The sequence below is a fragment of the Takifugu flavidus genome, chromosome 2 (genome assembly GCF_003711565.1).
Source record: "Takifugu flavidus isolate HTHZ2018 chromosome 2, ASM371156v2, whole genome shotgun sequence".
Classification (NCBI taxonomy): domain Eukaryota; kingdom Metazoa; phylum Chordata; class Actinopteri; order Tetraodontiformes; family Tetraodontidae; genus Takifugu; species Takifugu flavidus.
Genome location: NC_079521.1, coordinates 13,771,435 through 13,796,016, shown reverse-complemented (window position 1 = coordinate 13,796,016; position 24,582 = coordinate 13,771,435). Strand labels below are relative to the sequence as shown.

The 24,582-nt window shown below is 42.3% G+C and overlaps 2 protein-coding genes across 4 annotated transcripts; both read right to left on the bottom strand.

Annotated features, from left to right (window-relative positions):
• Positions 1 to 251: 251 nt before the first annotated feature.
• Positions 252 to 9,518, bottom strand: itgb6 (integrin, beta 6). 3 transcript variants are annotated; one of them, XM_057013626.1, is made up of 16 exons: positions 9,330 to 9,518; positions 7,584 to 7,653; positions 7,241 to 7,320; positions 6,921 to 7,119; positions 6,589 to 6,835; positions 6,348 to 6,519; positions 6,109 to 6,270; positions 5,854 to 5,949; positions 5,601 to 5,690; positions 4,301 to 4,435; positions 3,142 to 3,559; positions 2,845 to 3,067; positions 2,299 to 2,390; positions 1,268 to 1,384; positions 1,027 to 1,193; positions 252 to 817 (listed from the first exon to the last, which is right to left on the bottom strand). In XM_057013626.1, exons 2-16 carry the CDS (start codon positions 7,636 to 7,638, stop codon positions 716 to 718), a joined length of 2,355 nt encoding a protein of 784 aa, XP_056869606.1. In that variant the 5' UTR covers positions 7,639 to 7,653; positions 9,330 to 9,518; the 3' UTR covers positions 252 to 715. The 3 variants fall into 3 exon arrangements, with proteins under 3 accessions (XP_056869606.1, XP_056869614.1, XP_056869623.1); XM_057013634.1 differs by lacking the exon at positions 9,330 to 9,518 and adding an exon at positions 7,770 to 7,785; XM_057013643.1 differs by lacking the exons at positions 7,584 to 7,653; positions 9,330 to 9,518 and having other exon boundaries at positions 6,921 to 7,154.
• A 2,625-nt stretch (positions 9,519 to 12,143) lies between these two features.
• Positions 12,144 to 23,436, bottom strand: rbms1a (RNA binding motif, single stranded interacting protein 1a). Its single transcript, XM_057025090.1, has 14 exons — positions 22,885 to 23,436; positions 20,975 to 21,117; positions 19,330 to 19,388; positions 18,715 to 18,806; positions 17,523 to 17,680; positions 17,060 to 17,139; positions 16,863 to 16,963; positions 16,738 to 16,787; positions 16,569 to 16,659; positions 15,751 to 15,801; positions 14,882 to 14,983; positions 14,630 to 14,698; positions 14,339 to 14,413; positions 12,144 to 14,057 (listed from the first exon to the last, which is right to left on the bottom strand). Exons 1-13 carry the CDS (start codon positions 22,942 to 22,944, stop codon positions 14,345 to 14,347), a joined length of 1,125 nt encoding a protein of 374 aa, XP_056881070.1. The 5' UTR covers positions 22,945 to 23,436; the 3' UTR covers positions 12,144 to 14,057; positions 14,339 to 14,344.
• Positions 23,437 to 24,582: the final 1,146 nt, after the last annotated feature.

Genomic DNA, 24,582 nt, shown 5'->3' with positions numbered 1-24,582 from the left:
AAAATTGATCAAATTATGCTAAAGTAGGATTTCAAAATTAAAGTGCTGGATTCTTTTAAAGTTGTTTTAAAGTAGCCATCATGTGGAAGTCAGTACAGTTCCTTTATATAATTTTGCAGGGTGTTGGTGCACTCACACTATTTTCTGATGCAGTAGTAGGCCTGCATCTTTGACACCAGTTTACTGACCTCAATGTATGAAATCAACATAAAATGTATAAAATCATCATTAAATCAATGTATCACTTCACAAAAAGTCAAAACTCTTTATTTACATGCCATTAAGAAACACATTTTTCAGTGGTCAAGGCTCAGCCTTTCTTCACAATAAAATAACACCAACAGGATGCACATTAAAAATAATCCACCTGCATATTTACATTCACTGGAATACAGCAAACCTCATACTGTTTTTCAGTAGTAGAACACGTCGCATTATACAGCAGACCGATTTCCAAGATGCATGTTACAGTAGGCAAAATTTTATAGGACCATGCAAAAGGAAGTGCAGTGTGTACTTGTACACTAGTTGTACTTTTACAGTAGTTAATTTATCATGTAGTGTTCATCTGACAATGGCCAAAGACAAAAAAATGTAGTATAAAGTTAACTAACCTTTTAGAGATCTGTACACCCATGCACACTCACTCTCACACACTCACACACTCGTACGCAGACACTTAAGTGCATTTTTCTTTTTGCATAGTCTCCATTTATCATGAGCAGTAATCCAGTGTAATATTTTTATCTCTGTGAGTCTCTCTATAAGTTACGTTTTTAAAAGTAGATGTTGAGCTTCTGAACAGAGGGTTGGTCCCCTGAGAAGGAAAAATAGAGAGAGAGAGAGATCATGAGTGCAGCACATAATACTATAAATGCCCCTTTTCAGACAGCTACCATCATTTAATCAAGAATGAAACAGTAATGTTTTGTTTGTTTTGTTTTCACATATGATCGATTGAAGACCAAAGATTCAACGCTGCACCAAAATACATTCCATGGTTGGATTTCTGGTTATAGACCGTACCGTCTGCCATTTCGCCTTTGACCGCTCGGCCTCGAACTTGGCCACCTCTTTGCGGTCATGGACCGACACCAGCACCTTCCACACAACCAGCAAAATGAGGCCGATGCACACAACGGAAAGGGAAAGCCCTAGAATAATCACGAGCATCCCAGGAGCCTCTGGACAACCTGGAAAAACAGACGCCGATCAAGGACTTATACAAGAACTCCATTTTTCTTAATAGAGTTTGCTGTAAACTCACCGTATATCTGGAGATTGTATGCGATGGTCCGCGTCTCACTTGCCACCACGTTGAAAGAGATCCAACACTCGTTCTCTGTCATCACAGTGCACTGCAGTGAGGCGCTCTTGTCATAATCTGAGAAAGAAGGAGAACATGCATGTCCATAAGAGAAGCAGCAGTCCATCCCATATCGCCTTCCCTTTGGACCACTTTGTTCTCAGAGTGTAAACGGATATACTTGTCTCTGTTGTGCTGTCAGTGAATGTGATTTCCATATCAAAGGCTAAAATCTGGTGCGTGTGCATGTGTGTAGAGCATATCATTGCATTTCCCATCTCAAGACAGACAATCTCCTCTGATGATCAGATACTAGATATCGTTTCTTTAAAATGTCCTCATCCACAAAAGAAGACGAGGTACCTTTGGCTGTTCACATGCGCTACAATAGCACTGCTTGTACGACAAGGTAAATAATATGTTTCCATTGTGGTGGCGCTACACGGATGGTGTGTGTAAGAGAACGAGGGGCTGCAAGGAGACACCCGAGCTGATGTAGGTTGGCATTACTTCAACTCTCTGACCCATGGGAGAATTTAGCATTGTTGAACACCGATATCACTATCAAAAACACTGAGCTTGTAGGATAAACAGAAGCAACAACAAGCATTTTCAGGTAAAAAAAGAGTTCCAGCTGTGCAGTTGGTGCATGGAGTTGATGCCTTATCAATGCTTGTCTCTGCATGAAGCACCAACCCAGGTCAATTTGAAACTTGCCCTACATTCTGTTTTCATTCAACGTTTCCCTTGAATTTTATCACGTTAAAGTTTGTTGTGGAAATACTGCACATTCCACAGCATGTGTATGTTGCCACAGCACCAAACAACAGGCAAACACGAACACAATCTATTCAGGTTCCCAGAAACACTGCAATTTTCAATTTCAATTCAATATTTAAGTTTTTAATTTATCAAGCCTGAGCCAACAGCACATTCTACATTGAAATTTAATTCAGCTCAAGTTTAAAAGGTAGTGAAAAGGTATCCTTTACCTGCTGTTGAATTGATGGAAATCTTAGGGATGCTGCACTGTTGGTCACATAATTCAGCATCCTCTTCCTCCAGGTGGCATTCTACACAGGTCCTAATGGTACAACAGGGGAGGAACAGATCAGGTTTTACTCAGCGGCAACACAAAACCTTTTGGGAAGCAAAAAGTTTACTGAGTCTTCAACACAAAGAAATCACAGAGATGGTCACTTATCACAGTTTTCCCAAGGCTTGCTTCACTCCCTATCACAGGTCTCCTTCACAACAGTGGTATTAAATGGCACTAATCCTGACAGCTGCTTTACAATGCAGAAAGGAAATCTCTTGCTATGTTGGGGGCATTAGCTGTCTTTTGATGTCACATGGAAAGTGCAGACACACGTAAAAGGGAGCGAGAATTGGATACGCCTGTGCTAAAAAGAACAGACGGATCATGTGGCGTGAGGCGATGACATTTTATATCTTTCGGCGGAGGGAGCTGCAGTGAGAGACAAAACCCATCACGTTACATCTTGATTCACAAACTGACGCCGCTAATGGCTTCTCACCTTGCAGAGTTGCAGGCGTCTCCACATGTGGGGCACTTTTCACACCTGTCCCCGGACGCTCCGGGTATGGAGCACACGCAGTGGCCACACTCGCATCTCCCGCGACCGCTGCAGAGAGTGCCATCCTCTGACACGCACGCCTCTGTACCGGTACTGCAGTTGCAATAGTGTCCCTCCCAGCCGCTCTCACAGTGACACTCGCCGCAGTCACACACTCCGTGGCCTGCGGGAGCAAAGTGGCCAAAATGAGAGATTCGAAAATGCATGAATAATGTATGACGGTCGTGTGTCACTCACCCCCGCAGAGCTCCCCACGGAAGCGAGCGCATGAGTAATTGTCGCACTCGCAGTGATGGCCATAGATGCGTCCAAAGTTGGACGTATGACACACACACTGGCCACAGTAGCACTGTCCCTGTCCGCTGCATACCTCGGACCCATTGTTGGCGAGGCAGTTACTAGACAAGGTGCTTTCCTCGCTGCATTCACACTCTGCGCCCATAAACCCTGGCTGACACACGCACACCCCACAATGGAAAGTCCCTTGGCCTTCTGCGCACTGGCTACTGTTTGCATTAGGAGGTGACTGGCAGTCACAGGAGCACAGAGACTTCAGTTCCACCTCTAAAGTGTCCTGCAAGCCCACAGGCTTGAGGAACAAGTGCCGAAGTCCAGACAGGCATTCTGGCAGCGCCACGGACACATTAAACACTACCTGCGGAGCAAAACACACAGTTCCATAAATATTCCAGTCTATTGTTCAAAGGTGATAAAACAGCCATTCAGATCAGTGAAAAACTACAGGGTTTTTATTTATTATTTATTTATATGTTAGAACTGTGTGCATTTGTGGCGCTGTGCTTTATTTTAATGGCTGGGCAGTGTGTGTGTATGTGGTGAGCTCATCAGAATGGGCGTGGAACTGAGGAGTGGATGAACAAACAGCTCCTCACCATGTAGCCTGGCCTACGCCGAGGATTTGTTTGCTCAATAGCAAATAATCGCAATTAAAGGTAGGTCGGCCCAGTCTGTTGAGATTGTGTCGGAAATACATCCTGATCACAGTCTGAGATGACTGGCAACAGTCATCAAAATGCTGTGTGACTCTGCCTATAAAGAAAGCCTTATCAGATGTCTGCATTTATTTTTTTTTAAAACAATTTCCTTATTAATCAAAAATCTTTTATATTATGCTGAAATGCTTTTCTGCATCATCCAATGGGTGCCTTTTGCGTAAAGGTTTTTAAACTACACAAGCTAACAATACCGCAGTTTCTGTGGTATTGTCAACTCAAACAATAAATAGATTGTCATATATCTCTCTATTTCTTCTAGTTTATACATGCTTTATAATTACAAGTCGTTTGACTTCTTTGTTAGTGTAAGTTGAACAGCAACGTGAAATCTTCTGCTCTAAAAATGTCGTGCAGGAGAAATGTAGAGCATAATAACAGACCGTCTCTCCAGGTTTGATGTTGGTGCAGCGTTTTAGATCTGGGAGCACAGTCCCATTTGGGCAGATGGTTGTAAAGGACATCTGGAGCTCTTCCGTATCTCCAAGGACCTCCAGTTCAATCTCTGAACGTAGTTCCTGCAACACAGCACACAGATTTCTGAGCGTGGAAATGCAATTATCAGCACATCACAGAGCTGAACCACACGTCACCCTGAAATACAGAAATGAATGGGGATTTTCTGGGAATTACACTTTCACCCCGCAGCGACCTGTGGGGTGGCAAAACCCTACATCTATGGTTTTTAGATGAGTCATGTTCCAGGTGTGCTGGGTGATACAACTGCACCTGAGGAGAGAGTGACAGCTCACCTCAGCTTGTTGACTGTCTGGCTGACAAATGAACCGCATGGTTGCTAAAAGAGTGTCAATTGTTGTGATTCCCAAAGGACTGTAATTATATTGTATCTTTGTTGCTAAGGAGGAAGAAAACTGGAGGAGATTTACAGGATACAAGGGTTTGAAGTTGGATTAAGGCACGGCAGGTATCGGATTCAGAAGACAATAACTGTTACTCAGTTGAATCTACCCAAAATAAAGGCATCAGATTACCATGATCAAGGTCATTTTAAAAAAAAATCAGAGTACCCTTGTTGTCTTTGCATAAGCACAACAAGGTTGGATGTCTGCTCCTCATGGTGGAGAGAAGCAAAGTGCAAGTATAAGTACTTTAAAAAGTAATTAAGCAGAAATATTAACACCTCATAAGTGTTGTGTTTTAGGGAAAACAAAGCCATAAAAAACAAAAGCCACGTGTGAGCCCCATGGAGAAATTAACTGTATATTAGACTCGTCTTGCTTGAGCTGCACAGTACACATGCAAAAAAAGCTAGCTCATTTTGTAAGTATCAAGAGGAACAGTTAGCCAAGTCTTCACAGTTGGTGCAATAATGCGGACTCCTTGCCGGAACCGGCAAGGTAATTACAGGACCGGCTCACAGCTTTAGATAGGACAGGAGAGCATGATGGACAGGGAACGACCAACCGCAACAGAGCATGTGAGAGGAGAAAAGTAAGTCAGAGACAGAGAGCAATCAAGACAAGCCGAGACCTGCCGTCCAACATGTTGACTCAAAGCGCCGGGTGGTTGGAGGGGAAAGATTGAATAGAAAAAAGGGGAAGAGAGAGATAGGTGAAACCAGGATCTACTGGTTCTGGATAAATGAAATCACTCATCATTTTCCGAATTAATTTGGCGTATTTTTACAGTTGATACAACAGACGACAATGACTATTTATTTACTTTGTATGCTGTTACAATCAGCTCCAAAATGTTCCTCGAATCCGTTGCCAGGACTCCAACAGTGGCCCCTGGTATGAAATTTGCATAGTTCTGTTAGAAAGGGAAAAAATACCAACGTCACTGATACAAACGTGTACGTATTTGTCTAGCAGGACTAACCACCACCCCCCCCCCCCCCAAAAAAGAAATCTCGATGAAAGTGGAACATTTTCCTCGCTCCAAGGACAGCTCAGAAATGTAAACAAACCCTCACCTTGTAATTGTGTATCTGTGGTTCTGTCACAGCGAATATCAGCAGGATGTTGTTTTCCACCACCTTATCAATTAGCTGACCGAGAGTTGGATACTCCTTCAGGAGAATAATGACAACATGTGATAACAGCGAAAACATCGTTGACTCATGGCGTGAAATGACTCACACACTGAATGAAAAGTATTCAAATATAGACAATATAAAAAAAAACAAATCACAGCTGCTGCCTAATAACATTTGTTAATATTGATGTACCAGCATGGTGGACATGGAGTATTCATTGTTGGCATCCAAGTGACAGTGGCCGTCGTTGGGAATCACGATGCCGGCCATTTTGCTGTCCATCCCGAAATGTGAGTCGGCATCACTGACGAACACCAACAATCGCATCGAGTCATTCCTCCATCCTATTTTGTCCTGCCAAGTGATGCACACCGACGCATAAACAACACAAGTGAGTTGAAGTGGACTGCAGCTACGCTCACACCTCTCACCCCACAGACAGCTGCCTGCATGATGGCGTCAAACCCACACTCTGGCAGGTCAATGTTCGCAGATATGCGCTGCTTCGCAATGATCTGGTTGAACTTGTCGGTGTCGCTCGTCAGCGACAGCATGTGTCTGTATCCAAATGTTGGCAGGCAGGTTAGGGAGGAGGAGATGCCACTGAGAAAAACGAAACAGAGGTCAAGAAATGATTTTTAACCTGACTGCCGCAGCGGTCTCGTTTTCTACCTGCAGGGGTCCGCCAGCTCTTCTTCTGTGATCTTGATGAACGGTAGGGTGGGTTTCTCCACAAATGAGCCAAAGCCCATGCGAAATTTACTCGTGAGGTTCGCCATTTCCTTCGAAAGACTGGACCCCAAATCTTTGATCTTCTGCAGATCGTCCATCATGGACGCAGACAGGTCCATCAGGTAGTAGAGATCCACAGGGTAGTCCTCTGTGTGCTGCACCTTCACCTGGAAAGTCACCTGACTACCTGCACGAAACCCAACACAAACACCTCATCTTTACTGAGGAACAGGCAGCCAAAACCTCAGTCAAATCGAAAATGCGTCACTTACCAGGTCGCATCTTTAGAGCGATCTTCTGAGGTGAGATCTGAGTGCTGTTGTGAGTTTCAGATTTCTTTCCCAATGGGAGATCCTGAAGGACTTGGGCTTTGGAAACGGGGAACTCTAGGTAGCTCCTGGCACATCCCTTCACTAGCAGAGCATCCGGCGCGTCGCATCTCTCGCCGACTGAAAACCAGTCTGTGAAGTTCTGCAGAACCATAGTGGAGACAACCGTCATCACCGCTGCAAAAACACAGCATCGATTTGCTACTCTGTGTGACCTGGGTGACTTCTTTGGTTGCGTTGGTTGTTTGTTACGTGCTGCTTACCTCCTGCGTGCACCAGGCACAGTGAGAACTGAGCTGCAAACACTCATCGCAGGTCGCAGCACTGCCAGCTGAACACGACCCTGTGGCCACATGGACACACACGGAGCAAAAGGTAAAAATATTAACAGCTAAAACAAAATTGGGAATGAAAATTAGGAATATATATATATATTAGGAATATATATATATATACATATACACACACACACACACACACACACACACACACACAGAGCAATAAATACCAGGTTTTATGATTTAGGACTTAATAAGTTATCTTTCTAACAGCTAAACAGTTATCTAACAGCTCTTTGCCCCTGATTTAAGTGTCAGCCCTGCTCACCCTGCACGCTGTTGATCCAGTACCGCAGAATCAGGCTTAGCAGTATAAGCCCCATTAGTCCGTGACGTTACTGCTTATGAGGAGAGAGAGAAGAAGAAGATTTCAGGTCGTCTCAGGTTGACATGAATATTTCCGGCGCCGCGCGTCCTCAGCCGAACGTGGAGTTGGAAAGCGCGGCTGCACTACCTGGACAGAGGAGGAGAAGCTGCCGGAGGAGGAGGAGAAGGAGGAGGAGGTAAGGGGGCTGCCTTTACCTGCGACGCCTTTTATGTTTACTTCCGTCCAGGTGAGAAACGAGGCGGTCGCGGGGAAAGAGATCAAACCCATGTACATGACATGAGGTTCCATCTCCGCCCTTTAATTGTCCGATTAGGTGTCGTTCCCACAACCTTTAAAGACGTGAAGGAGAACTTCCCGATTCAAAAGTTAGCATTATCAGGTCTGATAGTAATCCAAAACTTGTAGTGGTGGAAATGACCGGTATAAGGGGAATTAAATCAGAAGTTACCGCGTCCTAAATTAAGTTTAACCCTGATTTTATTACATTATTCTGGTTCTGAGTTGCACTACAAAGTATTATACACACACACATACACTGTCAAAGATTATTCTTACTTTCCAGTGTTTTATTTTCTAAATTATAGATATACAAAACACTAGAATTTTGGTTTGAAGTTTGCTTTTGGTGCTTTGTCAATGTTTATATCACTGTAATTATACCAAACCAGAAATTCCAGTATAGTTCCATTTGTTTAATCTTTACCCGCCCATAATTGTTATTAAGCATCTACAATGCATCTTATTTAAGGATTCGGTCAGAGTCAGTCAGAAGACGTTCTCACAGTTTTTCTGAACTTAGTGACCCATCCGCTATTTAACAAATAGGGTTGATAGATAGATAGATAGATAGATAGATAGATAGATAGATAGATAGATAGATAGATAGATAGATAGATAGATAGATAGATAGAACAGAGGGTAAGAGGCAACAGAGGGTAAGCAAATACAGCCTTCAGTACATCTCTTAATCAGAAGCCATAATTGTTATGAGCTTTTCATTTGTAACACTCGTTAAGAAATGGAAAAATCAAACACAAAACATCCATTCACGGCCTTTTACATGATCTGAAATGTGACTGTGCACTTGTGTTTGCAAGGAGTGGGAAGGAGAGTGGCTCTGTGTAGGTGTTGAACCATTGACAGCTGCAGTGAAAATACCCCTGCTTGCCCCAAGTCAGAGGAATCTCACGGTTCATCACCACACCCCTCTGGATCTAGATCTGGGTGAGTCCCATCTGTCACCCCCAAACTGTACCCCGCTCTCCAACATTGACTCTAATCCCTCTCAACTGTCGCTTCTCCTTTCCTCTTTAAAATACTCCAGAATGATCCTCAGCGGTCTGTATTTTAATCCATTTCACTTAGCAGAAATGTGGTATTGATTTTATCAAATTTAAAGACCTTTTTTAAATCCTCACAGTTATTCCTTTATTCTTCTTTTATATAGGTCTAATTAACTGGGTTATATTTTCTAGAGAATTAGTGCTTCCGTTACAAACCTGGGGCTGAAGCTTTTCAGCTTAGCTTCAGGGAGAGTCTCAAAATAAATACTGAACTTCAACACGTGTCACAGCTCTTCAAATTCAATCTTCAATTTTTCTGCTACAGCCGTCTCTCACCACTGCTTATTTCGTGTGCATAAAAGTGGAGGTACAGGGCACATAACCCTGCAATGATCCGACTCACCTTCAGGGGCATCCTCTGATAACATGCTGTCCCGTCTAAGTCTGTCGTCCTTGTCATCAAGTGAAGAATGGAGAGGACTGGACGAGCATCAGGCCAGCACATTCAGTCTTATTGTATCCCGGCAGTCATCAGAGTAACAGTAAACCTATTGTAACGGCGCCCTTTATGAAGCATGGCGCTGGTGTGACCCTGCTGCCCATGCTCTCGAGCTTGCGTGCTTTTGTGTGTGTGTGTGTGTGTGTGTGCGTCAGAAAGTGTGCAAGTGTGCGTCTGCATACTGGGGTCATGTGTGGGTGTTTATACAGGCTCTAGCCTGCCCGTATGTGTGGGTGTATGTGTGTGTGTGCGCGTGTGTGTGTGTGTGTGTGTGTGTGTGCATTTGAAGGGCTGTGATGATAATGAGTGACAGCAACAACTGGCAACCGTGAGAGCACCACAGAATCCAACTTCTTTATTAAGCGTGAAACCAGATTGTTGGGTTTGCATGGCACCGGTGGAGCTGAAAACGACTGTGGCTGCAGCAAAAGTGACGGGGTTTGTAATTGTTTTGCATTTTCTCTCTCACTCTCTCTCTTTCTCTTTCTCCATGTGTGCCTGTTGTTCAAGTTCAATTACTTCCTGCTGGTAGTAGGAGGAGGAAGCTAGGAGAATGAGTGCCAGCCTCCTTCTTTCCATGGTATGATTGGAATGCAGGTGTACACATTTATGTGTGAGTACAAAAAATATAATAGTGCATAAAAGATTTGGAGATTCCAGAAGGACACACGGCATTGGGTTATACTCCAGAAACGTGGAGTGGTATTGGTTCAACAAGCACACATTTCCACAAGAAAAGCCATTTTAAGGGATAATAGGGCTACAAAGCAATAGAAATAAAATAAAATGGATTTTATGAAAATCAGTACTGCATAAATATAGGTCAATTAAGAAATCTACAGTTATCAGTTTATTTGAGATTTATTTAGCTTTTGTGTATTTTTCAGATAACACAAAGATTTTTTTTTGCTGCATCTACCTGAAGATGTAGTTTAAGATTATCATCCAGTTCACAAGAATTTAAATCCTTTTATCTGTTTAACAGCCTGAAATAAGCATGATTAGCAATAACAGCTTCCATATCCTTATTACCAATCCAGAATCCAGTAAACATACAGCAAGTATTATATTATATTATATTATATATATTATATTATATTATATTATATTATTATATTATATTATATTATATTTTATTATATTTATTATATTATATTATATTTTATTATATTTTATTATATTATATTATATATATTATATTATAGTCTAATGATCCCTAGTCCTAATACAAAAAACTATGATGTAGTGTGGTTTTATTTAGTAAGAGGATTAATGGGACATGTGTTTGCACACACACTTTGTTGTTTGCAGTGTTGAATCACACACTTGTTGCAGTGATTACTTAAATGATGAGATGTATATCCTCACAGCTGTAGTCGCTGACATGCCTCTTGTGAAGGATGATTTGTCATGACAGGATTTGTTTTTTATATCGCTCATCTGCAACTGCATCTGCATCTGCAACTCTCTGGAGAGAGAATTAGAGCTTAAAGCACATTTTGAGCAGGCAATTATTAAAGACAAATTGGTCAAATGTACTAAAATAGATTGCTATATTATCAGAAAAGGCTCAATTGGGAAATAAAACTCTAAATATATATTTCATATAATAAAACAGTAATGGAAATTTGTAAGATAGAGACAAAATTCTCTTTGGAAATAAGAAAGAAAGCTGGATTACTAATTCAGCCCTCCAAATTCATTTTCCCTCCCTATACCTCTGATTTACTGTTAACAGTTCATTAAACAACTGAGATTAATGGGTGATTTTGCACTGCTGTGGAAAATCCCTCTAACGGAGCGATGCCTGCGAAGGCCCCTCTCTGTGCCCCAGGTGTGACCTTGGGTTTCCTCTGGGGATCAGTGCCTTGTATCCCCTCACCTGTGAAGAATTAAGAGAGATATGGCCGGATGGAAGGAAGGAGAAGGGGAGACTGTGCTTGGAACATATCAGATTCAAAGGGTTAATACCCTCACAATAGGCATGTGATTGACGTGTGTGTGTGTGCATATGGGCTTTGTGGCATCTGCATGTATGTATATTCTTGGATAGATGGTGTGTTGGGGGGGAGAGTCGGGTGTGATGTCTAATCTTGTATCCCCGGCGGTTTTGATCCCGTTGACTGGTGGGCGATGAGGCCATGGTGCCTGCATGTCTCTTGGATCAGCTGTGCCAAGTCTGAACTTCAGAAGGCAGATCCAGTGTTAAGAGTGAAAATATTAAAGGCTGTGCGACTAAAATAGTACCTGGAAAGGGCCCGAGCCTGGGAGCACACATGTTGTTCATCTGAGCAGTCATAATTTGCAGACATAAGAGCAGATGTGGTCACACGAAACCTGTAAAACGACATTTAAAATGAAATATTGTATTCCGTCTTCTGGACAGTTTTGGTTGACGACGCCCTCTGCTGACAAGGACTAAGTATTGCTTATCTTCTTTTACTTTATGTATTTAATATTGTTTTATATAAATCGGACTGTTTAACATCTCATAGATACATTTTTCCACAAAGAATAGTGGGATTTTAAATATATATAATAATATATAAACTCTGATATAGTTTATTACTGTATTACATTCAATTAACTCGCTGTAACGCTCAGTCTGAATCATTTGGCCTCTGCTGCATCAGTATTGACCCTTCAGTTGTAAATTTTAGGAATGTGCAAAATGCAGAGAAAAAACAACACCCACATAATTAATTACGACAGCAGTGGTATCTGAGAAAGAGCCTTTTATTCAGCAGTGTTTTTATTTCCAATGTTTTCAAGGACAGATCAAGGAGAAAATTGATTATCGCTTGAAGGGGAGAGGGGAAGCAACGAGGATAACGTGTACATTTTATTTTGGGTTTGGCTTTTTTTTTTCCTTTTTTTTTTTTTTTACATTTTTTCCCAGCAACAACTGCTAAGAATCCAATTGTACTGCCAGTAACAGTGTGGTTACTTGTATTTTCCCAACACAGAGCATTTAACATCATTGTACTGTTGGGGATGGGGGGAGGGAGGGAGAAGCACTGTGAGCCTAAATATTTGACCATTTCTCTTCTTGTTGAGACCTCACATCAGAAATAATCCTTTTAAAAGAAAAAGAGCAAACAACAAAACTCGCAGGTTTGCATTTTTGGCCCTGAATGTGTCGTTTAGAAATCTTATTGCGGAGAAAATAAGCTCTGAAAAACAGAATGGTAGCCAGTCGTGTAATTTCAGTGCTTATGCAGCATTCATGATTGAATTTACTACGTTTGCATGAGGTAAAAATTTCTCATTTTTCCACTCGTCTCACAAATCGTTTGGCATGTGGTCCGGCCTAAAAAGAGTTTAAATCCATGGCAATTATTTTACAGAGTTTCACAGGAGCGCTGTAACAAGACTTATTTTGTATGTTATATTGTCAAAAGGGGGAAAAAAACCCAACAAAAATATAAGAGGATCATTAAAAATCTTTAAAGAATGGCAAAAGCAGTTGTACGATAAAGGTTCTGAATCTCTAAAGTTAGCTCTCTGCTAAAAAATAAAATAAAACGGCACTCGTTGTTGAGCGAATGACACACCACAACTGAAGCGATTACAAATAAAGAAACAAAGCGCAATGTTTCTTAGCAGGTCTGGGAGAGAACGCCGCGTGTGGGAGAAAGAAAAAAGAAAGAAGTCTTATCATTTAGCCAGCTCCTGAGCGTGGCTTTGGTTCTGATTCGTCCGCTCTGGTGAAACCGGGGCTTTACCTGCAAACCCCACCACACCAGCAGAGTCCAGCAGAACCGTGAGGTAGATCGCAGGTCAAACTGACCACAGGAGAACAGGAGAAAAAACCCTCATTAAAAGATGTCTGCCTGTGTGGTAAAGTTTCACTAAAGCGTGCCTGTTTTATGTCAATCCTCAGTGTGATTACAAAGTTGCTCCGAGTACGTTGCCATTCCGTGTTCTTAGTATTGCTGCGAGACTCTCGCCATCTTATTGCTACCAGATGATATCAAGACACTGGTGATTTCACACACTTTGATCAGTCAGATTGAGAGATGACACCTGATCATATTCGATGGAGGATGTTTCATGGGATGTAAAGAAGGCACCAATTTTTTTTCTTCCCCAATAATGAATTCATTAATTTCCTCGTAAAATGGTCGCCTGCGTCAGCTGTCAGGTGCAGTTGAGCATTAACTGATACTGATAAGCTGTTCTGTGGCATCTTTAAACAAACAAAAGTGTTTAAACTTCAAACTTCAGTGCAAACAGGCTTTTTGCAAGTTTCTTTCCACATGTCACAAACAAGGAAGTTAGAAATCATAGAAAACCTAAAGGGGGAAATCTCATGAATCCTGCTATCGTGTTGTACTTGAAGGTGCGGTTGGGGAGGTGTGGATCTTCTGGCTTCTGTTTGATCCTTGGGGAAAAAAAGAGAAAAAGAAAAAGGAGAGCGAGTGTGGGTTCTTATCAAAATAAATCTTGCTCTGGTTTTCTTCCCGTTACTAGCCAACCGCTTGAGTCTGTTTTTCACTGTCCTCATTAATCACCACAAACACTGGTGCTGTGCAAAAAAGTTCACGCATCTGGTCCAGTCAGAGAAGGCAGCAGCTGCCATTGCCGTGATGTCATCAACCAGCGCCCGGCTGCTCTTCCACAGGTAACGATCTAATAGTAATAAAGAGGACATACACAGTTTTCTGCATGTTTTAGCATTCAGATTTAAGGGGAAACCTTGTAATATTGTGTGCAATACATTTACACATTTTGGGATATTCAAGCTTCAAAGTGATAAAATAAGCATGGTAACTGATTATTTCCTTCATTTTCTTAATGAAGAATGTTCAGAGATGTGGGAAAAGCGCGTTTAAAGCAAAGGAAAGTATTCATATATTATGTTTGCAGGTTGCAAGGAGAAAGAAGAGAAAGGGACAGAAACATAATCATACCCGTGATTACTTGCTGAGTTGGCTGTAAGGAGATGAGTTGTTGGAAGAATCCACTTGTTGAGGCGTCCCATTTTCCTGGAAACACAAATTGCGTCTTTCTTTTAGAACCTGGTAATAAGCATAACTACCGTGTTTGTTTCAGATAATTGATAGTTTTAGAGGAGGAAAACGTCATGGATAACTCGTGGCCATGGGAATGTAGTATGGCTTCAGTGACTTTGTAAAACAACAATTATTTCAAGACAGAAATCACTGAAAAAGACTGATCTGGTACACGCCAAGTCTACTTACAGGTACCGCCTGTATGGGAGGATACTGAGGAATGTAACCTCCCTGGATGTTGGGGTTGGGGGAAATATACTGAAACACAGGGAGAAAATGAAAAAGATTATTATTTAATGGATATTTCCCAAGCCTTAATAAAACCCAGGACTTCTGCTACCCTACACTTTAATTCAGTCACCTTTGTCTGTATCCCACCCCTTTATATGAGCATCCATATTGATGCTCATATAAAAAGAATATAAAATCCATATCACTCACTGCCCCCGTGCTTCCCAGTGATAGTTGACCCATCTGCTGTGTTAGCATGGCTGTTGGGTGCAGGGACATCGAAGTGTCTACAGGGGGCGACATCACAGCAGCCTGTAATAAGGGACAGATGTTTTTGTCAAACACAGATCACATGATTCCACATTACAGACTAAACTAATTCCGATTAAATCCTAAATTTGGACCAGAGCATGTGTGGCAAGGGGTGTTTGGTATAAATAAAGCATGACTTAGAGTTTTAAACTGCGGGATGGCAGAGAGTGACACGCAGGAGGAATATTTGGTGGCTTTGAGGTCGCTCAAAATCAGGAATTTTTCAAAGCCGCAAGAAGGAATAAGCTGTTGTAAAAGACATGGCATACATGAAGCTCCAGACTGTATACCATTAAACATGCCGCCTTTAGGGAATGAACCATTTCCTAGTTAAAAAGGGGGGGAAAAGTGGAGGAGGGGCAAATCAGCAGAGACACTTGTTCCATTGGAAACCATCTGTTGGAAGAGTCAAAAAACAGTCACAAGGCTGTCTCTGCTTCAGGCATTTCCTGCTGGATCCAGAGAGAGGGAAGGAGGGGGTGGAGGACAGTGGCTAAATGTCTTTTTTGGTTGTTCCACTTCCCTTTCGTATATGGATCGGGTACAGTACACCAGCTCAGCACATGCATAGAAAATGGGTATTGCCTTGAAACCCTTCCCCTCCCAGGTCTGCACCTCAAGATTTGGAGATGTTTCAGACAGTTTGTGGCTGCAAAACAGGCTGTTTAATGCACCAAGGGCCTGCCACTGCAGTGGGCTTTAGCAAAGCCACTTGCCCACAGAACAAGAGAAAGGTGTGTATGAGTGAAACAATGCTGTTCACTTACAGGGTGTTGCATGATATATGGCTGATGTGCCACCCAAGAATGACTCTGTACCTAATGGCAGGACAGACGGGAACAACAAGGCAAAACAAGAAACAGATGGAAGGAAAAGAGTTATAAACTGGAACATTTATGAGAAAGAAACTTTACATTAATTATATTCAAGGTGAAAGAACATCCCCAGCATAAATGATGCATTTAAACTGGAACAACAGATTAACAAATCCAGCCACACATTCATTATTCATGCTCAGGGACTGTGTTCAGACACTGGAGAAATACCCAATGCTGTTGTCTTTCTATGGTCACCCCATTCCTTTGCTGGTCTGGCACTTAAAACACATTTAACAGGAACATGAATCACTGGGAAGCTGACAGATATTACATCTCTGCCTCCTGTTGGAAGGTTATAAGTGATTTTAAAAGCACCTCCCATGCCCTGGTCATACAAAGTATCAGGTTCACAACCAAAGAACTTTTTACCCGTCAAGAAAATAATAAAGATGTCAATGATTGTTGTGCATGTGGTAAAAGTTCCTTGCCATTTTGTGGTTGTTTCATCAAATTCTGAATCTTAATCTTAATTAATAGACTGACCCCCTGATCGTCGATGGCGAATGCAGAATTAATAATCAACTCCTGGCAGCCTATTATTATGCAGTTTTACACTGAAAACTACATGGCAGCAGTATCAATATCTATAGCACCATTAAAAACCAACGCACACATCGCTCTATACACCCATGTAACCTATATACCAGTAGATATCTTGAAACACAACAGACAGGGAGAGGGAGGGAGAGAGGGAGAGAGAGAGATACCTGGTATGCCGGGACTGTAGACATATAGGGAGACACTGCAGGCTGGACAGTCATTATCCTGTTAGCCATTGGATATGGAGAAGGATAATACCTTCAAAAAGAGAGAGCAACTTTCAGGAATCATACCTGTATTTACATTGTAAACATTATCATACCTGCAGTTACTCACCCGTTCTGCATAGCTCCTGAGGAAGGGTCATAGGTGAGAGTCATCGCACCCTAGGACGAAGAGTCAAGTGTTTATGTTGCATTTGAATTCAGTCGTAGAGAACATCACTCGCAGTGACAACGTACTAGTCTGAGATCACTTGTTTGGCCGTTAGGAACAAATCCTCCGTGACCGTGTTTCTTCCGTTGACTGTCTGCAAACTTGCACAGCAATGGCTGAGAGGGAGCTGGACCCAGAGGACAAAATAAAGGATAAAATAACAATCACACACCATTCGGTTGTAGGCAGGGGTGAGAAGAAAAGAAGAAATCATTTATCCTACCCAGAGCTCCAGAAGGTATCTTGATAAATTTTCCATTAAAGTGGGAAATGACGGCGTGACACTGCTCTGTGGTGTCCATCCTGTTGGGTAAAAAGATAATGACTCATGGTTACGCCGCCGCAAGCAGCAATCTTCAGTCACATTCGCGGTCTTGTGACGCAAACGCAGATAACGCTGTTACGCTTTCTTGGCAAAAAAATAAACGTTGATTCATTCTAAAGTTAAATCACATCCTGCAGCCTCCTGTTCTATAATGAATCACGTACACATCCTTTGTTAAAATTGAAATAATAGGCAACTCATAAAAGAAAGAGGTCAACACAAAAATGCCTGAAGGATTACTTCCTGTTAAAATCGTCATAGAAAAGGTCCTGCTCTGATGTCAAATATGTTGAAAATGTCACCGAACTCGATGTAATTAGCCATTGCTCCACCTAGCAATCGCACGAGTCCCACAACCCACCTGGCGAAGCCCACGCCTCGACTGCTGCCGCTGTAGTCTCTGAGGATCCGCGTGGACACGACCTGGCCGAAGGGCTGCAGCATGTTGTGGAGCTCCTTCTCATCCACGGACAGAGGCAAGTTGGAAATGTACAGGTTTGTGGGGTCCTGCTCCTGCTGCTGCTCACGTTACAGGAGAGCAAGAGGAACAGTGTTTTACAATGATCTGATCTGCAAGAGTCACATTTCTAAATGCATGCGCATCATTTGTCATTTAGCAGCCGCACGGCACTACTTCCTGTCTACTGAAAGAGCAGATCTATTTTTCCCGTCTCCTGCTGTGCGGATTAGGATTTGAGGCTCAACTAAAGTATATTTAAGGGTCAGAGGAAGACATTTGTTTAACCAAACATGAATAAGCTGTCACAAACTGTACACACATATACACACGGGTAGACAAACAGACGGTCGCACACTTCATCTGTGCATTGCAGCGGCAGCTCCGCACCTCTTGCCTAGAAACAGCAGGAGAGCAGTGTAGCCTAGTTACCACAACACAAACTGTTTTCTGCTGCGTTTGTTCCAAGCACAGCCTGCTCTCCAGAGAGAAAGAAGAGTGTGTGTGCGTGTGTGTTTGCATTAGAGAGAGAGGAGAGAGAAAGAGAGAGCAACCCCTTGTCACTGAACTTTTACCCACACACCGGCAGAGGCCAGGTTAGGTACATTAGAGGACCAAAAGAGGTGTTACTGAATCAAATCCTACTGTCCTCGATAACATATGCAGCCCCAAAGCAGACAGAACGTGTTCATTATCTAAATCTATTAGGACCTGAACAGCAAGATGCAGTATGGTGTAATAAATTTGTATTATCTGTCTCTTTAAACTGGATGGTGTGTTAGTGTGCAAGATGGTGGTCCTCTGAAAAACATGGCACACTGAATGACAGGTTATTTGGCGGAGGGAAGCATGACATCTGGAAAATAAATGGGGTCACGGGAAGAACAGCTTGTGAGCTGGGGTCATGTGACCAGTCTAATGTCATTCTCTGAACACGTATTGCACACAGGCACGCATTAAACAAGTACAGCCCATCAGAGATGGTCATAGGCAAGTCATGCTCATACACACGTATCCACCCACACACACACACACACACACACACACACACACACACACACACACACACACACACTTGTGCCTGCAACAAGCTCACCTTGGCCATCTGGGCCTGTATGCCGCTGGTTTTCAGAGCATGGACCGCCTTTAATGCTGCCGCCGGGTTGTCAAAGTCCACAAAGCCGTAACCTGTGGTTGGTATTTACATGGAGAGAAGCAGAGATACTGTCCCAATCAGTGCCACTAAAGAATATAATGTGTTATACGTGAACTAGCGCAACATTTTGTGAAACCTACAGATTTACTACTTGCAGATTGATGTTATTTTGGTTTTGGCTTACACTCAACAGCAGAAAGCCAAATGATATTACCAAGCACCAACAGCGACGCACTTCTTCTTTCTTTGAGCGACTACACAGGCCGCCGTGATTATTCAGTGTGTTTTACAAAGTCCCTCCTCCATTTGCATTTAGAGCATTGAACCCTGTTTGAGTTTTGGTAATCCATTATAATCTGCTTTAGCTTTTTTTAAATCAAATATATGACTATCATATATTCCAAATGCAATTTCAAAATGCTTCTGCATGTTCTTGCAGAACATAGATGCCACATATACAAAGCGGACACGTTGGGTCTCAATACAATTATTAATGGATTACCCAACAGCATCAAACTCTACATTAAACTCTAAAATGTTAATAACTTGACTGACCTTTGCATTTGTTGGTTGTCTTGTCCAGAATTGCCTTTGCAGACTGAATCTTGCCATACCTGAGTACAATCACATACATGTTACTGTCATATGCCATTAAAATTCATGAATTGTTTTGCGCATACTGCCCATCAATTCTCTATTTATAGAGCAGCTGATAAAGAAATCTCTTAGTGGGAAGTTTAAGAGGTCAAAAATAAGACTTGAGGGAGCTCATGAAATACTTGTATTCATTCAGATTTATGGGGATTTATGGATCTGGTCTCATAAACTAATAAAGGTTCTTCTCAATGTTTGGAAACCATATTAATCCCCTGTCATTTGTTTCATCATTTCATTTGAACCAGAGTCAGAGTCTGTGAGTTGCTGTCTGAGCACATGCATCATGCAGGAATAAATGCCGAGCTTATATCACCATTCAGACTTTGTCGCCATGAAAAGTGCTTTCATTTCTGCTTTGTGCCGGCAAACACCATTGGGAACATGAACAAAACACAAGCAAACAGGACACAAACAGCTGCTGCTGCGGCTGGTTACATGGGTGAATGGAGCCCTCAATATGTTTGGGATTCATTGAGAACAAGAGGAGACTAAACTACAGTAATTATGGCATCCACCATACTGTCCAATCAGACTGAGCCTTGTGTCACCAGGCTGCTTCATGCACAACTCTGCTTTTTCTTTAAATATTTTATAGTCTACATTCCACTGTTGAGCCATTCCATGTCAGTTTCTGTTTATAGACATATGGTTGGAGCATTTCATGTGTCATCAGTTTTCGCTGTGACTACAAGGGTACATTTATTATGTTTTGGGGCAAAACCGCAGATAATAAATATTTCTGCATTAGAATCCAGCAGAAAACCACAATAATGACGTTTTTTAAGCTATGGCAGGAAACCCATTAGATATAAGAAGACCCAACTCTCAAAACTCTGCAAGGATCACAAAGCTGGTTAGCTTAGCACAAAGACAGGAAACCGTGAGGAAACAGCCAGCTCGCTCCAGAGAGATTACAAATGGAAGCTTTTCCAAACCCTGCACTATATTCTCAGCTAATATTAATTGTACACATCTTGAATGGCATCCATCTTATTTGTTGTGTGAATACCCGTGTTCCTCCGCACAAGACTAAATAATTCTTTACAGTTTAACAGTAAAAGCAACATAGACAGAAACAGGATTACAGATGGGCACGCCAACATTAAGTACTTAGACAATTTAGTGCTCAGTTATCATTAGAAGCAGAACTAATGTGTTTTAAGAGCTTCCAAAAGGCTCTGCAGACATAACTGATGAAGGTTAATTGCTACAAAGGGAAACAGCACAATCACAAAAGACACAATCTGCCTTGCTTTTGCAGTGTGAATGCAGTTCGTTTACAAGGCCTCGGTCAGCTGATCAGAGTGGCTGAGTCCTGGAACTAAATATGAAGTGGCAGGACCATGAAGGCGATGCTCCATAGTGTGCTAACAGTTCTGAACTTCACGGTAAAATGGCGGAGCTCATGTTTGACCGCATGTGTGCAGGTGAAGAGTGAGAATATAAACATATGGGTCATTGTTGCTAGATTATTGCTAGATGTTGTTTGATCTGACTCAAACTGGAGGCTTGACTACTGCAAAGTTGTGTTGGGTGTACTCACTGGTGACACAGTTTAACCAGGTCGAGGTCCGTTGTGGCAGGAGGAAGGCCGCGGATATACAGGTTGGTTTTACTGAGCTGCTCCGGGCCTGTGCTGCTGCTGTTGCTGCTGCTGCCGGGACTGGACGGAGTCATGGGGTAAGACTGCACACAGGAGAGCCACTGTTACAACTCGACAGAAGCTAGATAATCTAATTTAAACCTTGGCAACGATCACAAGAAGCTCTGTGTAAACCAAAAAAACCCAAACATTTGAAAACACAGAAAACATTACAATTCCTTATGGCACATCCCATCCATTTTGGAGCTTAAAAAAACAAGCATCAAAACAAACAATGATCCACTAACAGGTCACAGGTCTATTGGGAAAGTATTGATAAAAAAAATATATGTAGTCACTAATATCCAGAACCTGCTTCCATTTCACCTGTGTGCTACTTTACAATTCTCTTTTATGATACAAGATCCAGAAGCAGCAAACAAATTGGCCAATTTATTGCTTTATGGTATGTGTGCACGTCCAGAATATAGACTTTAGGATTACCTGCAGTTTACATACACACAGACATACAACTGCAAGCAGGAGAAGCAAAGACTGTACAAATAGTGTGAGGAATGGTGACAAATACTCGTGACTGTCAGTGCAATAGTCTAAAAATCATGCTCACTTTTGTGTTTATGGATGAATAATTCTAACAAAAAGGCTTTGAATATCTCAAACAGGTCAAGGAAATGGGAGAGGGTGGGTGATTTTGAATGGATTTTTACACATTGGTAATAGTCACAGCAAGGAAACCCACAATTTTTTTCATATTTGTGAGTCAAATCATGCAGCACAGCCCTGTAAAACACTTCCTTCCTCTCACTCATTCATTAAAATAGCTCCAGGCCAGCCTCTCCAGAGCCGATCAAAGACAAAAAGCATGGCAGAATCCCACCATCTGTCCATAACCAAAGGACAAGCAGCTCCCATGGAGCCAGAGCAGCAATGGATACGAGCGAACATTCACCAGCTTAAACCATTAAGAAAGTCCTCTACTCATCATGTGATGGCTTCGCGTCCACGGCTTTGCAATTTTGCTTTATCAGAAGAGGAATTAAAGTGGGAGGAAGAAGCAGCCCAGAGGCTTTTATATTTCCTGATGTCTAATTACCTCAATAACTGTGTTGCAGACCATCATGGGCTCAAATTAGGCACCTGAGTCTCCATCAGAGCATCGAAACACCTTCAAAGAGACAAAACCCACCTAACACCCACACTGAAAAACACCCACACCCTTGGGATTCTTGAGTGACATGGTTCCCTACAATAAACCCAGTCAAATGTTAATATTTTGACCAACTGAATGGACATTTCATCTGCTCACACACTCAAAGGGTCGAACAGCAGCAGCTGCCCCGCACAGGCGTTTTAATCTCGTTTTCCATCAAATCAAAGGTGTGGCGGGGAACTCAGGGGCGTGGTTTCCACTTTTCCGTTCACCTGGGCGGTCAAAAAAAAAAAAAAGGATGCAGGCAGCACTATTCTCTCCAGAACAATGACACACGCGCAAACATACGCACACTCACAATAACCGCTGCGCATATTGACCAGACAGACTGGGCAAACAGGGTTATATGGATATAATAATGAATGTCTACAGCGGCCGAGTCACCACGGCGGCTGCTTTTATTCCTCCATCCATAACTGGAGTTCTTGGTGACTGGTCGCGCGGGGCCTTTTAAAATATACATATGTGTGTATGTATATATTAAAATGATGAGCAAATGCCTCTTTTTTGAAGCCTAAAGGAGCTCATTGACGTCACGTGTGGCTGCGATTACTCACCATGTCTGGTCTTAATGCTGCCTTAAATGAGATCCAAAAAGTAGCAATCAAATAATAAATTCGTGCGTGCGTGTGTTTCTTACTTGCTTCCGATTGGCTGTCTTCAGCGGGTTGCCTGTGTTGCCCGTGTTTGCAAAGATCATCCTGGAGGGTAAACGATTTTTATTTTCGCCCCTTAATTTCCCTATAAAAAATAAGTCGCAACGACGAGTCACGGCGCTGAATCCAAGCGGTGCGTAAAATCTATAAAATAACGCGTGGGCTTAAAACATCCGCATACTGAACGACCTGGTTATCAGGAATACGGCTTCGTTCCTGCATAGATATACTGACATCTATCCAGTCGGGCGCACAAGCGACGGGACGAGCCTCCGGTTCATTGATCTACGACGTCCTGCTGCAGACCGCTCCACAGTCCCACCTACTACAGACCAAACCATCTCCGCCCCTGCAGGGTGTTCCACATCAAAAAGCTACACCGTGGCTTCATAAAAACCCGCAACACTGGGGTGATTTTTACGATGGGGCCACCTACAGACCACTTATATCTGTGCCAAAATGTGGAATCTATCGCAAAGCGCGTCTGGGTCTGGACTGTTGGCGCACGGTGCGTCAGATTGAACACCGGTTTGCTTTCATGTTGTCGTCGTCCGCGCATACCAAGCATTCTTCACCCCCACCACAACACACACACACGCACACCCTCTTCCTCTTCCTACCCTTCCCCCCATCCTACACACTATATGTCACAGAATGAGGATGCAATGAAATATAAGCAGGGAACTGGCCCAGGCTGGAGGTCAGAGTCTCCCTATAAACCACGCAAGAGAGCTCATGCGCAGTCACCAACACAATAAATATATGGACGCAACCTATTTTACACCAGCTGAGATGCAATCCACCTTCTATGCAGGCTTTGGTTGGTTATCCTGCATGTACATCACGTGATGTGGGGGTTCAGCCATGGAAAGAAGAGGGTTCATTTATATGTGAGATGCTTTTATGTGATTGGACATTTATGAAAGTGCAGAGTAAGCTTTTATTTTCTACATGAGGCACGGAAATTACTCATGACAAATTGTGGAAAAACAGGAAGTTAGTGTTATAAAATGATTCTTCATCCTTTTTTAAAATTTTCCATCATACAACCTGGACCTGAATTGGCAATGTCCTGTGTTTGACCTCTGAGACCCTTTAGGTTCATAATCAGGCGATGGCCTAAATGGGATAAAAGGTTTTGGTTGTTGCACCCAGAATGAGGAACAGCCTCTCTCATTACTGCAGGTCAGGCATTGATGCCATCAATCAAAGGGTATTTCAATTCAGCGCGTTTAGTGCTTTAGCTCTTTTCTTTATATCTTCACAAAACACCACAGAGGGGTTTCCAGTATAATTAGGTCTGACATTCTTTGTGTAAATAATACAAATTAGCCTAATAATTAAAATGAGGGGGTATATAAGGCTGCATAAATAGGTAGGTGTTGCTTTTCACTCAGATTTTGGTCCAATGAATAAAGATCCAGTGTGTTGTTATGCCCATTATAACCATTTTCATCCATAAGCAGTACAGAATATGGTTTCTTTCTGTTGCTACATATTTAATCAGCAAAAATGTCCATTTGATAACACCTTGCGTTTAAACTCCAATGCAGTTATTATTATTTCATTTATCACTAAATGTTTTGAGAGAAGATTCTTGGGATATTTTCACTTTCAGATATGACAGGAAGTGAAATGAAAAGGTAGAATGACGCACATTAAGGGTGCCTAGACTAAATTCA

Excerpts from the sequence above, each read along its gene's own strand:
- itgb6 (XM_057013626.1), bottom strand. The coding sequence starts at position 7,638 with ATGGGGCTTATACTGCTAAGCCTGATTCTGCGGTACTGGATCAACAGC. Across the intron at positions 5,691-5,853 it reads CACAGATACACAATTACAAG|AACTATGCAAATTTCATACC; the intron begins GTGAGGGTTTGT and ends CCTTTCTAACAG. Across the intron at positions 1,385-2,298 it reads TTCCATCAATTCAACAGCAG|ATTATGACAAGAGCGCCTCA; the intron begins GTAAAGGATACC and ends CTTCTTTCTCAG.
- rbms1a (XM_057025090.1), bottom strand. The coding sequence starts at position 22,944 with ATGATCTTTGCAAACACGGGCAACACAGGCAACCCGCTGAAGACAGCC. Across the intron at positions 14,699-14,881 it reads CACTGGGAAGCACGGGGGCA|TATATTTCCCCCAACCCCAA; the intron begins GTGAGTGATATG and ends CCTGTGTTTCAG. Across the intron at positions 14,414-14,629 it reads CTCCCATACAGGCGGTACCT|GAAAATGGGACGCCTCAACA; the intron begins GTAAGTAGACTT and ends TTGTGTTTCCAG.